The sequence below is a fragment of the Lepisosteus platostomus genome, chromosome 3 (assembly GCF_059453375.1).
Source record: "Lepisosteus platostomus isolate fLepPlt1 chromosome 3, fLepPlt1.hap1, whole genome shotgun sequence".
Lineage (NCBI taxonomy): Eukaryota > Metazoa > Chordata > Actinopteri > Semionotiformes > Lepisosteidae > Lepisosteus > Lepisosteus platostomus.
This window is the reverse complement of record NC_142613.1, coordinates 58,699,807-58,714,052: the sequence shown is the minus strand read 5'-3', so window position 1 is coordinate 58,714,052 and position 14,246 is coordinate 58,699,807. Positions and strand designations below refer to the sequence as shown.

Sequence of the window (14,246 nt, the reverse complement as noted above, 5' to 3'; positions counted from 1 at the left end):
AGGAGAAATAGGGTGTAGCTTAATTTACTTTTTTTTTTCTCCTAGCAGTTTTATTTTTTAAAAGAAATTGAGCTTCTCAGAGATGTTACACAGAAAGATATTGATTGGATCAAGTTTCAGTGTGATGTGGTAAAGATTAATACCTGGATATGCCAGTAGTTGAGAGTTATAGGCTAGAGTTTTAGAGGAAAGTCAGGAGAAAAACTGAGCTGTGCTGTGCTGAGATTTAGTCAAACAGAGAGGCAGTGTTTTAATCAATTCTGTTTTGAAATGCGATCCTGATATGCTGCAGGTAATTGTGGTATTGACCTAATATTACAGAATTACCTGATGGAAATTAATTAGGCCCCTATTAATGGTGACATATGGTGTTACTAATTATGCTCTTTGCATTAAGCATCACTTAACTAAATTGATGTGGTGTAAATTGTAGCTGAAATAAGGTTAATGCTATTGTGAACATTGCATCAAAGCTGGAACCCAAATATCACAGTTATGAGAAGGTCTGGTTACTCATGTGTAACAAAGTAAGAAAGATTCCTTTTTACAGCAAGGGTTTAATTATTGGCTCACAAACAGCACAGTTTTGGCCTTTTAATCAATTTTTATGATTTATAAATGGCTAACATGCTTCGTATACATCCCAACCACAGGAAAATGGAAAATTTTACCAGCTGTTCTGTATCAAATTAAAATTTGTAGTAAAGTCTGGCGTTCTTTCAGATGCTGTGCAGTGGTTGCCCATGTCATTCTTTATGGCTTCTTACTTCTGTCTTTAGTATAAGGTATTTTATTGGCTTACATTTTCAGTTTAATAAGGACTATTACTGAAATATTACACATATACCAAATACATGCATAGATCAGGTGTGTCTATCTGTATTTTGTAACTCAAGACTATAAATACAAAGTTGTCTTCTGATTAAGTGAGCCCAGATTAAACTAAATGGCCAGTTTCAAATGTTCAAATGTTATTTTTCTTTTGAGTCTCTGTCCATCAAAGACTGGGCAGTTGATGGTTGATGGGGGTTTGAAGTTAAAAGTTTATCTAGAATCCAAGCTCATTTCACCCCTTGCTTTACAATGAGAAATTTAGCTAGATGTCCCCCTTGTTTCATCCAGAGATGGAAAAGAAACTTCAGGAGGAAAGATCGTCGAAGATGAAGGTGGAGAACATCTTGCTGGAGGTGGAGAAACAGTGCTCCATGCTAGACTGCGATCTCAAGCAGTCTCACCAGAAACTGGAGGAGCTTCGGAGGCAGAAGGAGAAATTGACGGAAGAGGTTTGTCCTTTACTCCTCCAGGCTCTACTGAGCAGAGAGCGTTATGATCAAATGTACACCTCTTACTTGTCTCTTTGTAATTACTGTAACACTGTAGCACTGGCAGGTATTTGTGTTTTAAGCACATTTGGTGCTTCAATTTAGGTTGAAAAGTTGACAAAATCAACTATTTTCTTGGTCTGTCCCACGTAAACCTGAACAAAAGTCAGCCACACAATCCAGCGATAACTATATTTTCGCTTGAATGTAAAATGTTGTATAGGCCCTTCGGGAGATTGTTTTACAGATCACCTCTGTCAAAGGTAAGTCAGCTACCATAAATATTCTGTAATTTTTCCTTGAACTGTTGGAAGCATAGGATCTGAAATGGCAAAGATTTATATTTTGTAACGGCATTTTAGTAACGGTACTAGAATTATTCTCTCTCGATTTCTTGGGAAACCATATCAATATCAGAATCGATCGGTCTGGACCCAGAATGTTAGTGCAAAATCTATGCTAATTTAACTGATAACTGAATCCTACAAGGAAGTAACAAGCTTTATTTCACAGGCCAGAACTGAATTCAGGGTGAAATAAAGAATTACTGTCAGGTAGTAGGGATAGTGAAGTGAATGAATCCCATGCCTTGGACTCGTAGCACATTTTGAAATTGTTACTACTTATGGTATGTCCTGTTCTGCCATAAGGGAAACACATGAGATTCCATGGGATGCTGGTTTTAATTAACTGGGAAAGGCAGTTAAAATGATTAAAGTATCAGCCTAATATAAAGCACATAAAAAGTCTTTGTTTCTTTGGCACATTAAGTCTGTCTGTGTCCTAATCGGAAAAAGGTCTTCTGCAGGTGAAGAATTTGACTCTGAAGATCGAGCAGGAGACGCAAAAGCGCAGCTTGACCCAGAACGATCTTAAGATGCAAAGCCAGCAAGTCAATGCGCTGAAGATGTCCGAGAAGCAGCTGAAGCAGGAGATCAACCACCTCCTGGAAATCAAGCTGAGCCTGGAGAAACAGAACAGCGAGCTGCGCAAGTATGAAACCTCTTTTGAGACGTTACCACTTCAGGTTTTCTTTAATCAAGTACATTTTTTGACATGGGTGTTTTCATCATGTCTTGTTTCTCTAGATAAAGGAGGAACATGGTGTACGGTTGTTTCTAATTGATGCTTGAAGGATAAATGTAGTCATGTAATTTCTTTTCCTTCTTTGTAGAATACTTGTAGAAGGGCAAAAGGAATAATAGAAATACTTTTTTTGTAAGTGGATTGTACTACTGCCAGTTGTGGATGAGCTTTAAGACATGAACTAGCAAGTGTTTTGTATATTTTGCTTTTAGGGCGTTAGTTTAAGTGACTAGATTTGATCATTTTTTTCTGGATGGAAAGTTAGTATGAGATGGTCTTCCACCTTTATAAGAAAGAAGATGAAGGTATGATTTTAAAAGTGGAGATAATGTGTGCAGTCCCCATGCTGTAATATTGAAATATATAGGAAATCTTGTCCTTACCTGGTAAGTGTGACTGGATTTCGGTTGGTCGTGTAGCTCTTCTTCCTGAGTGGCGTTTGTTTTTTGTTTTAAGGGAGCGCCAGGATGCAGATGGGCAGATGAAAGAGCTGCAAGATCAGCTGGAAGCCGAGCAGTATTTTTCGGTACTTTCTCTTGTTGCTGACTGTCGTGCTTTATCCCACTTCAGCACACATCTGAACTCCATAACCCTCTACAGAACATCTGAACTCCATCACCGTATTTCATGTAAAGCCTAGGTGCAAAACTTCAGTCCTCAAGAGCCAGGCTCCAGCAGGGGCTCTAGGTCTCTTTCAGTCAACACAGCTGAAGATCTTTGATATCCGTTAAATTTAAAATTAGCTCAATTATGCTCAATAAAAAATTAGCACAAAGCTGGAGTGAAAACATGGTTATACACAGGCATTTTGGATTGACATTTTGTACCTGTAAAGACAGGTTAGTGATGTAACTTGCCATGATCTTAAGACCATGGGCAGGCAACTCAGTTCAATTTTCTTCTCTTTGTCATTCCACCTCTGTCCTTAATGCCTGATATAATTATGTGGATAAGAATCATATTGGATCATAATTGAAATCTGTCCCACAAACCTGCATAAACCTGGCATATTTACTCCTTCTCTATTTTATCCAATGGGACATGGTGACAGACTAGTTCCCAGTTCATATTTGAAGATCCAGAGCACTCTGTTTATAAGATTTGTTTTGATTTGTAAAGAATCTTATTCTTATAACCCAATATTCTGAGGAGTGGATGACATAATTAGACTTGTTCCTTTTATTTTGAAACTTCCCATTTGCCTAGCTAAATGCCTAAGACTTCAAACATTCAACATGGAAAAAAATTATAACAACATTTGAATTGAGCATGGCTGTTATTATTACTACTGTTATACATCGTAGAACATTACTGACTTTCATTGAGCTATGTACTGTACCTGTTTAAGGTAAAGATCCAAAGGTATGCTAACTTTATAAATTATAACTATAACAAACACATGCAAGTATGATGCATTGACTTTTAGAAAATAAGTAAAAAACAAAATGGATTATTTAGTCATTTTGATTCAATATTAATTATGTTGTAACGTCACTTTCCGAAAACCTTTTTCTTGCCACATCAGTCACTTATTGTTTATAATATGTAGTCCTAATAAGTAGTAATGAAATTTAGAACAGTGAAAGCAATTGATTTAATATCGTGTTACACTGTGTGTGCCACAAAATGATTCTTGTTGGTGAATTGTTACAAGCATTGTATATTGACATGGTATACATAGTGACAATTTTGTCCCTGAAGTCATTCTTATACACAAAGTGCTCTGTGTTTACAAATCTGTTTCCTGAAGTCATGTCGCTGTTTACCGTTGTGTGCCACTTCACACAGAACTATGATCTCAGCCAGAGATTTACATGGAGCACCGTGTTCAGAATTTAATTGGCCTGGAAACAAGAATTTCTGGGCTTTGCTAGTCTCTCCTAACTTCCTTTGTCCATGGTAGAACTGCTTCTCATTCAGATCCAGACTAAAAGTTTCAGTAAACTAAGAGCAACTTTCATTGAATGACAGCCAGCCAACTGCCTAAATGAGATTAGAGAAACCCATCTTTCACTGTTCCTGTTGACGTATGTCATGCCAAGGAAAACGTTTGAAAAGAACAGTTCAAACTGAGAAGAAAAATATTTTCTAAACAAGAACAGACACCATTGTTTGTTCAGATGAATAGTCAAAGGATCAAATATAGACTTTGAAACTCCTCATTTTCAGTAACAAAATATGGCTTCTTGTTTATTGTAGACCCTGTATAAGACCCAGGTTCGAGAGCTAAAGGAAGAATGTGAAGAAAAGAACAAACTGTGCAAAGAAATGCAACAGAAACTTCAGGAACTGCAGGACGAGAGGTAATAATTGTATGGGCTGAAGTCAAGTCTGCTTGCATTGGTCATGATTGCAGTGTCAGGAGTCTGTCTGGTTTATTCTCTGCCACAGGAGAGATGTAGGTCAAACTAATAAACAGTAGCAATTGTTTTTACTTTGATGAAACACTAGATTCCTGAACCAGGAAAACCCCCCACGCTTCTAGGAAAACTATGTACAGTGTCCTCAAAGTATTGGGACAGTGGAGTCTAAACTCAGATTTTTACAATGAGCTCTGATCATTTCCCATGAACATCTACTTAGTATAGTATGAATTTTATTAACAAAGGCAGTTCTGTGTGACCTTTTGGGCCAAGTAAACAGAGTGTGGACGCTATTGATGTTGAAAGAACAAAAGTATTTGAATACAACTTTTGATGATCAGAGATTTGTTGTTTGGTAATTAGGCTCATAAAATAGTTTCGTTGTGACAGAAGGAGTCTATAGTCAAAAATACAAATATAAAGCAAGTTTCTAGCGCCTGCCTCATAGCTCCTGGATCCTGAGTTTGATTCCAGAGTGGGGTGCTGTCTGTGTGCTGACAGCATGTTCTCTCCCATGTTCACATGGGTTTTCCTTAGGTAATCGTCTTTCCTCCCACCTCCCAAAAACATTCTGGTTACATTAATTGGCATTTCTAAATTGTCCCTTATGTGTGTGTCCTTCAGTGGACTGGTCTCATCCTGGATGTGGTCTCACCATGCGGCCTGTGCTTCTGAGATAGGCTCCAGGTTGTCCTGACCCCAATCTGGAATAAGCAATTTCCTGCTCATGGATGAGTAGAAACATGAGGGAAACTGAAGCACTGAAGGCACACGGTAGACAGTAATGCAGGTCATGTCCTCTATACCAGAGTTGGAACAGCACTAAAGAAAGGACAGTCGGATTGTTATGCCACTTCTTGGGAGATGTGTGCTTGTTTTTGTCGCATTTGGGATGATTCTTGGAAGTGTGGTCATGCTGCAGTTTTTCTGACCCGTGCAAACTGTCGGGCGTCCTCTCAGAGACTCGCTGGCGGCGCAGCTGGAGATCACGCTGACCAAGGCGGACTCGGAGCAGCTGGCTCGCTCCATCGCAGAGGAGCAGTACTCCGACCTGGAGAAGGAGAAGATCATGAAGGAGCTGGAGATTAAAGAGATGATGGCCCGGCATAAGCAGGAGCTGGCTGAAAAGGATGCTACCATAGGATCGGTGAGTAAGATGCTGATTACACAAACATTTCAGCTGGATCAACCCACTTTTTTCTTTAGTATTATGTGTAGGCACGGGAGAAGTCTGAAATATCTTGAGTCAGTGACCTGGTGTGTACATTGTCAAATAAGGAATCCATAATCTTTATTTGAGGTCCTTCTAAAAGTTTTTCCATCTGAAAATGTCTCCCATGTTTACTAGATTCAGCTGAGCCAACGTTTTTGCTTCACAAATACATGTACAGCGGTATCCTGATGGTTTCCTTTGTATGCAGACTGCTTTTCCTAAATCTGTTAAGGTCATTATAGCGTGCATTTTGCTCTTTGAGGATCTAGAGTGGATGAGGCTGATGTGAGCCTTTCAGGCATCCATACTTAACTTCTTCGAAATGTGGTGACATGCTTCCACAGCTGTTAAAGAAGAGGTTTCTGTTGCATTTCACTGCTTTTCTCCCTTTAGCTGGAGGAAGCAAACAGGACCTTAACCAGCGATGTGGCCAATCTGGCCAATGAGAAAGAAGAGCTGAACAACAGGCTGAAAGAAACTCAGGAACGTGAGTATTTCAAAGATAGTTGTAATTTTTCATTGGTCAGTGAAGTTCTCTGGCTTATACACTGACTTCAGAATGAATATTAAGTCTTTGAAAAATAAGATGTGCGAGGTGGCATGATAGCGTGGGTGTTGCTGCCACTTAACAGCTCCTGGGTCCTGGGTTCAAACCTGTCTGTCTCTGTGTTGAAGTTTCATTTTCTCCCTGTGTTATCATGGGTTTTCTACTGCTTGTCCGTTTTCCTCCTCCAGTCCAACAACTTGCTGTCCAGGATAACTGGCATGTCTAAACTGACTTCTGAGTATTTGTGTGTCTGCCCTGTTTTTGGCTGGTGTCTTTTTCAGGGTGCAGTCCTGCCTTGGCCTGCTTGCCAGGTTAGGCTCCAACTCAGCTTGATGTTGTAAGGTCACCACAGTGACTGAAAGTTTATGGGATGCATACGTAGTGTTTTTCTGGTGAAAGCTTAAGACCCTCCCCCCTTCCCCTTTGTGTTTTAAACAGAACTACAGAAGGCGAAGGAAGATGAGCATTCGATGGCACTGACGAAGGTTCAGTTTGAGAAGCAGCTACAGAGCGAGCGAACACTGAAGACGCAGGTGGGAGCAGATCGAAACTGCATTATTTTTAAAAGCGAAATTCATTTTATTTGTAACAGAAGATACTTCTTCTTTCCAAATTGTGAAGAATGTCAGATGCAGATATCCACTATTTATCACTGGTGTTAATGGTTTATTAATTTTAAAAAGATTTTAAAATTTTAAAACCATATCCTTTTGGTTATAAGATGACATTATTTAATAAAGGACACTTAGTGGTAGCTTCAGTTAAATTCAGTTCCTGGAGTTGGACAATAAAACAAATCTCAAGCCTTTCTTAAATGTTTTCATTCATCTGGATATTTGTTTTTCTGGACTGGCGGCTTCATCAGTCTCATCTGAGTGGAATTAAACAAAAGGTCACAGGCTTAGCAGTAATGAACGACTTTCCTGCAAAAATGTTCAAAGTAATGCAAAAAAATGTTCAAAGCAAAAGGTTGCCTTTTTGAAATAATGAGCTTTTCATGTGGTTTATGAGTCTGAGAAGTAGTTTAAGAAACATTCATGAGCATATAAACGGCACGTAAAGGTTCATGCTTCAGATTTCCTGGGTCTTACCCAGTTGATATCGGAAATATTTTTACAGAGGGGTGCCACGGTCGGGCCGTGGTCAGCATTGCTGCCTGGCAGTACTGGGGCCCTGGGTTTGATTCCTGAGGGGTACTGTCTGAGTGGAGTTTGTGTGTTCTCCCCATGTTCACATGGGTTTTCTCCGGGTGCTCCGGTTTCCTCCCACAGTTCAAATACATTGTGGTAGGTTAATTGGCTTCTGAGAAAACTGGCCATGTCGAGAGTGTGTTTGTCTGCCCTGTGATGGACTTGCATCTAGTCCAGTGTGACCCGGCCTTGTACCTGTTGATAGCCAGGTCTCCTGCAACCCAGTCTTGAATAAAGTGGCTAGAAAGCGGATAGATGGTTTGCAAGGTTCTTTTTACTCCCAGAATGCGCATGTATTGTCTGACCCCCGTGTTCGTGGGGACTTTCTGTTTTTGCAGGCTGTCAACAAGCTGGCGGAGATCATGAACCGTAAGGAAGTCCGGGGCGGAGCGAGCAGGCGAGGGAATGACACGGATGTGCGCAGGAAGGAGAAGGAAAACAGGAAGCTGCAGCTGGAGCTGCGCTCCGAGCGGGAAAAACTCAACGGCACCATCATTAAATACCAGAAGGAGATCAATGAGATGCAGGCGGTAAGGCATCTGAAGAAGGGAGTGGGCCATTGAAATTCCCCGAGTTGTTGAAGACACTCTTCTCCCTGACTTATTCCACTCGAGCAATATATTTTTGTAACGTCTTGGTCAAACTTTTACACATTGTTGTGATTGAGGCCTCATCAGTACATTTTTTAGCATAATATCTCACAATTTCTATTATTACATTTAAACACTGTGTTGTGTTTCTATATGTGCCTCTGCTGTTTCTGGTCAGCACATTTCACAGGCATTTTAATGAGCAGCCCTGGGCATTTCCCTATCATAGATTGTCTCAAACAAACATTTCTACCACAAGATCATGCCAGTATTTATTCTTTATGCATGGGATTTTCTCCAGCTCAAGCTGTCGTGTTACTTAATTTATGTAGATGTGCAGTTCTTCGCTTAGTTTTGCTGAAAATAAAGTTTAATTGTGTCAATTTTGTGCACAGAAATGTATATATAATATTCTGACAGATATTTTCATTTATTTTTTGTTTTTACAGCAAATAGCAGATGAGAGCCAGGTGCGCATTGAGCTGCAAATGGCTCTGGACAGCAAGGACAGTGATATCGAGCAGCTCCGCTCCCTGCTGAACTCCATGAATGTTCACGGTTTAGACTCGGCAAGCATTGGCAGTGGGCCGGATTTCGACTCCGATGAATCCTACCCCGGTAAAAGACCTCTTTCATCTCCCGAAAACAGCACACACAGCGCTTCCCCATACAGTACACTTGGAGCTTCTTCCCTGATTGTGTGTGACACTTGGTGCAGATGTTTCTTTTTGTTTATTTCTGCAGTGGTGCTTAAGATATTTGTGGTTTCTCTGTCGTCGCTGTTCCAGTTAGCAGGGTGACTTTCAAAGCTTTTCGGTTTGCTGCAAGACATTTCTGCTAAATTCAGAATAACTCCTGCCAGTTTTTCCAAAACAGTTTAAATTGCTAAAACTTTTTCTTATTTGCCCTCCCCCTGTATAGGCTTGCCATTTTAAATGTTTACAGTTACTTCCAGAAAATGCGGCGCAAGCTTCCAGCACCAACAATAATAAAACCATTGTCTAACTATAAATTGGTTCAAGTTTCTTTTCTAAAAAATGTGGAATTGAGTTTTGCACAATTGCTAAGTATTTGCTCCTGGAGTTTTGCTACTTCCTGTTTCTCTCTGCCTTGTTTTATAGTTTCTTTGTTCATATTAGGCCTCCTCACATCTCTGGTTCCTGACCCGTTCACTGTTCCCTTCTTTTGTCTTCCTTTCCTTGCTGCCAACCTGTAGTTCGCATCACTCATTCCCACACCTCGGAGTCCATGTCTTTCACCTACAAACGCACCTCTGCTTCTGTCAGCATTGACACTAAGCCTTCCCGGTCCCAAATGCTTTTTGACTCTGATTCTGACATAGAGGAAGATCCTGAACCCGAGGCTCTTACATACGTTCCATCAGAACCTGAGATAACAGGTGACCCGCATGGAGCACCAGAGCTGCACATGGCTTCCAGTTTCCCAGAAGGCCTTTCAGCTTTCCACACTAATGCTCTCACGGGTTGTGTGTTCAGTCTGCATTAACAGCGTGTGACAAGGAAATGCTGTGAAGGGAATCCACCTGCAGTGGTTGCATGGCAGTCACTGGCCTTAGGGTTTACCATAGCCCTGTGACATCAAAGGGGAATTAAATGTAGCTACAGACCGTAAATTAATGGTATATGAAGATATTTTTGGTCTAGTATTGCCGCACTTTTTTTCTCTTAATTAAAAAAAATATACGTCTTAAAAACAGCTACTTTTCCTACAGGTTGAATTTAGAAATTCTCCAAATGTTCTCCAAATTTCTAATGACTTTTCTGAGAACAAATCTGAAAGTGAAGTGCTTGTAATTTTGATATTCTGTAAGAAATGAGTTACGAGCTGGTGTTATTCCAGGGGACTCAGTTAAATTCCTTCAAATGTATTTTTTTATGTGGTTGTATGTGTGCTGAAGTGGCTATGATGTATATATTGATGCAAATGCATGTGAGATGAAACTTGAGACATGGTGTGTTTTCGGTTTGTAGCACCTTTAGATGCTACAATCACGTGCCAGCATTTGTACGCTTCCCTGTGCTTTATTTGCAAAATATTACTTATGCTATTACTGTTATCCCTTAGGAAATGTAGAAATTCTCTGTATAAAAAAATATATTTTACTCATTTTATCTTTCCTCCTGTTGCTCTAATTGAAATTAAGAAGATTGTGGTTAACAGGTGAAATATTTGTCATTGACATTGTTGTAATTTTAATCAACATTGTTTTTAATGTAAAACAGAATAGTGGATAATGCTAAAAAGTACGTTTTTGTAGTCAAGTTTTTATTTTTAGTTGTTTCACAAGTCCGTGGTCATAAATATCTACACAGTAGATATTTTAATGTCCAGCAGTCCAAACACAAAAGCATTTCCTGAGTGGTAATGATTAAAGCACTTTGGGTTACAAAAGGTAGGAGGGTATGAAGATGTGTCCATGGTTGTGTATAAGGTCACAAGATTAGAGGACTCCTTTTACCCTCTGACCTTTAAGAAAATCTCGCCTGCTTTAAAAAGAAACAAGTGTTTGAATACAATATGTTTGTTTGGCTGGGTTGCAGTGCGTTCTTTGCTTAATGCTTTCCATTGTTTATACTTTGGAAACATTGTAGCTGTTGTCTTGTACCATTGCCATCACATGTGCCAGTGTGTTAAACTTGAGGATAATTCACAACAAAAAATAACTTTTTCTCCCCCCCCTGTACTGTAGACACAGCGAGGCTAGAAGGCTGGCTCTCGTTACCAGTGAGGAACAACACCAAGAGATTTGGATGGGAGAAAAAGGTACATGGAATCAACTTGAGCTTACGTCAGAGATACCAACAAGTCGGAGTTGTTGCAGAGGCTGACTTTCCATTTTGTTTTCTAAAACAGTACGTTGTTGTGAGCAGTAAGAAGATCCTCTTCTACAACAATGAGCAGGACAAAGAGCAGTCGAACCCTTATATGGTATTAGATATCGAGTGAGTACCATCCATATTTCCTGTCATCTGTCTTCAAATTCACTTCCTCCTTTAAACGACCGAATAGTTTCCGAGTTACAATTTTAATGATGCCGCATGCAAGATTCTGATATTTCATCTTGAAAAAAAGATGCAATTTAAACCATTTTATTTTCAGCAAACTTTTCCATGTCCGACCTGTGACCCAGACAGATGTATACCGAGCAGATGCCAAAGAGATTCCAAGGATATTCCAGGTTAGCTGAATTGGCAACAATCATTTTGAGAATATGGGAATGTAATGTGAATTGACAAGACTTAGATATCTGGATATGGAGGTTTAATTGATGAAATTACTCTCTAAGTCATGAGTTTTTTACAGGCATCATTCTGTGAATTTGTCCGTTTTCTGTGATATAATGCCTGTAATGTTCTGATAATATGATAAGTAATACTGACAAGCTTTTGCTGTTTCCCGTGCTGACATTAAATAGCCATGATGAATTGAAAGACCTGACAAGTTCTGTAAAAAGGAAGCCTAACAGTACTGTTACAACAGATCATTTTTATTGCCTGTTGTATTGCCTGTGTCTGTATGTCTTTGATATACGTGTCCACTAATGTTTCACTAATGGTGCCAACAGAAAAGCGTTAGGAAAGGATAAATATGTGCTGTTTTAATCAACTATTGCCTTTTCTTGCATTTTAGATCCTGTATGCAAATGAGGGGGAGAGCAAGAAAGATCAGGAATTCCCCGTGGAGCCCTTGCCTATAGGAGAAAAGTCAAGTTACATCTGCCACAAAGGCCACGAGTTCATCCCCACCCTCTATCACTTTCCTACCAACTGCGAGGCTTGCACGAAGCCCCTGTGGAACATGTTCAAGCCGCCCCCTGCTCTGGAGTGCCGCCGCTGCCACATCAAGTGTCACAAGGATCACATGGACAAAAAGGAGGAGGTCATTGCACCTTGCAGAGGTACGAGTGTGAAGGGGGCGTGTGAATTGGTCTGGACTCCCGATGCAGTGATGCTATTCTTTGTTGCTTCAGGGCATCCTGTTTCAACCACTTTTTAAAACACGTTTAAAGAAAAAGTGCTGTTAAATAGGAAGGTGCCATAAAAATACATAAATAAACACGTAATAGGTTTATTCCATGCTGAAAAGAGAAGAGAGAAAACACAATGTTTCGGCTGTGGAGCCCGAAGAACATTGTGATTTCTCTCTTCTCTTTTCAGCATGGAATAATCCTATTACTTGTTCTTTTGCAGACTACGCATGCCAACACAGCTACCCGCCTGAACCATATAAATACGTATGCTATTTATTCTGTACGTAACAATCAGGGCTTAGGCTATGTAGTGTGGTTCCAAGCTTGTGTTTGAAATGTGGATACAGCTTGTCTCATTGTGAGGGCAGTTACTGTAAAGTGGGGCTGCAGTTAACACAGGTTTCCAGACGCATTGCAATTCGCATTTTTCCATGTGCTCAATAGAACACTTGATCAGTGTGAATTTCTGAAGATGCTCAGGTCTGTATGTTATCAACACTGTGGACACTCTGGGCTGGTGCCGTGGTTGCAGCGTTGAGCTAGCTTGAATTGCAGTTGCAAATTCAGGTTTTTTAAAAAATATAAGTGGGGGGGGAAATGAACCGGCCCTTAAGAATTCCGTTCAGTTAAGATATTTTGAATTTTTGGTTTATGTGCCGTTTACACGTTTTGCTTATTGCCGCGCTTTAACGTTTCCTGTTCTCCTGTTTGCAGTGAACTACGACGTCTCCACAGCGAAGAATCTGCTGCTGTTGGCCAACTCGCAAGAGGAACAGCAGAAGTGGGTCAGCCGGCTGGTGAAGAAGATTCCAAAGAAGCCGCCCGCGCCAGACCACTTCTCCAGGTCTTCACCCCGAGCTTCCATGAAGGTACAGCCAAACCAGTCCATCCGGCGGCCCAGCCGGCAGCTTCCCCCGAACAAACCAAGGTAACGTTTGGCGTTCTGTCTTTTTTTAACCCTTCCAGTCTGGTTTCAGGCAATTACACAGAACTTCCTTAACGATCTTTCTCACACACATACACCCAACGGGAGTCAAGGGTTTTCTTATTGTCTCCCCCTGAAAAACGTTCATCATTGCATAACAGTTTTTTTTCTTGTTTATTTTCATTTTTGCACGCTGTGGAGCTCACAAGCTCCACGTTATCACTGGTGTTAGAGTTATATGACTGGTGCATCGGCTGCCTAGATGCATTTCCATTTCAGTATCAGTTCATTTTTAGACTGAAGGCGCAGCATCTGGATCCAACCAAGAGCACTGCTGTGTTCGTGGTGATCATTAGTGTGGAGGGGTAACGGTAAACCTTCTAATGATTCCACTAAGACTAAAATATAGCTTATTTTACAAATGTGCCCTGTTCTGTTTTTCTTTCATACTGAAGCGTAACATTTATTTGCAGTAGGCACATTCAAATAAATCCATGATCATTTTTGTTTGTGCAATTTTATCCAGGCCTTCAAAGCATAAATGTAACGATTGTCCATAAAAAAATGTTACGGTTGCCACTGAGTTGGACGTATCAATAAAATATTTTAAAACCTAATTAGAAATAGCGGTTTATATTTCAGTCCTTTATTATCCCATGGAATGCGCCACTTTTAGTGTATTAATCTGTTTGTTTTTTTAATTAGAAAGAAAAGCTCTAATAATAATAGTAAAACATCTGTTTTGTAACTTGCTAACCTAATACACCGGTTAAATGTTGCATGTCATTTTCAAAATTCTCATGTCTCTGGTGTACATTTTAGCCACATACTGAATTAACAAACTAATGATAATATAAATGTCAAATCATAATATTAACATGATTTTCTTTGTCTATACATCTGAAAAAATGCCTTTTCTCATTTTAATATTTCCTGATAATAGCTGGTCACTGTTTCTGTATATGTCTTCCCAGGGATTCACCTAATTATATTACCATCAATCATTGCTAAAGCCCAAT

The 14,246-nt window shown here is 39.9% G+C and overlaps 1 protein-coding gene across 6 annotated transcripts in view; it reads left to right on the top strand.

Moving 5' to 3' along the window:
• rock2a (rho-associated, coiled-coil containing protein kinase 2a) overlaps positions 1-14,246 on the top strand; it is a 73,753-nt gene that overhangs the window by 53,648 nt on the left and 5,859 nt on the right. For 5 of the 6 annotated variants that reach the window (XM_088626195.1, XM_088626194.1, XM_088626197.1 and 2 more), the window contains exons 19-33: positions 1,123-1,283; positions 2,131-2,315; positions 2,865-2,934; positions 4,608-4,711; positions 5,732-5,918; positions 6,378-6,471; positions 6,970-7,064; positions 8,060-8,251; positions 8,761-8,929; positions 9,528-9,710; positions 11,022-11,095; positions 11,186-11,274; positions 11,432-11,510; positions 11,963-12,230; positions 13,017-13,230. In XM_088626195.1, coding sequence (XP_088482321.1) covers positions 1,123-1,283; positions 2,131-2,315; positions 2,865-2,934; positions 4,608-4,711; positions 5,732-5,918; positions 6,378-6,471; positions 6,970-7,064; positions 8,060-8,251; positions 8,761-8,929; positions 9,528-9,710; positions 11,022-11,095; positions 11,186-11,274; positions 11,432-11,510; positions 11,963-12,230; positions 13,017-13,230 — 2,164 coding nt within the window. The remainder of the gene's footprint in view (positions 1-1,122; positions 1,284-2,130; positions 2,316-2,864; positions 2,935-4,607; positions 4,712-5,731; positions 5,919-6,377; positions 6,472-6,969; positions 7,065-8,059; positions 8,252-8,760; positions 8,930-9,527; positions 9,711-11,021; positions 11,096-11,185; positions 11,275-11,431; positions 11,511-11,962; positions 12,231-13,016; positions 13,231-14,246) is intronic. The other variant, XM_088626200.1, reaches the window with a different exon arrangement.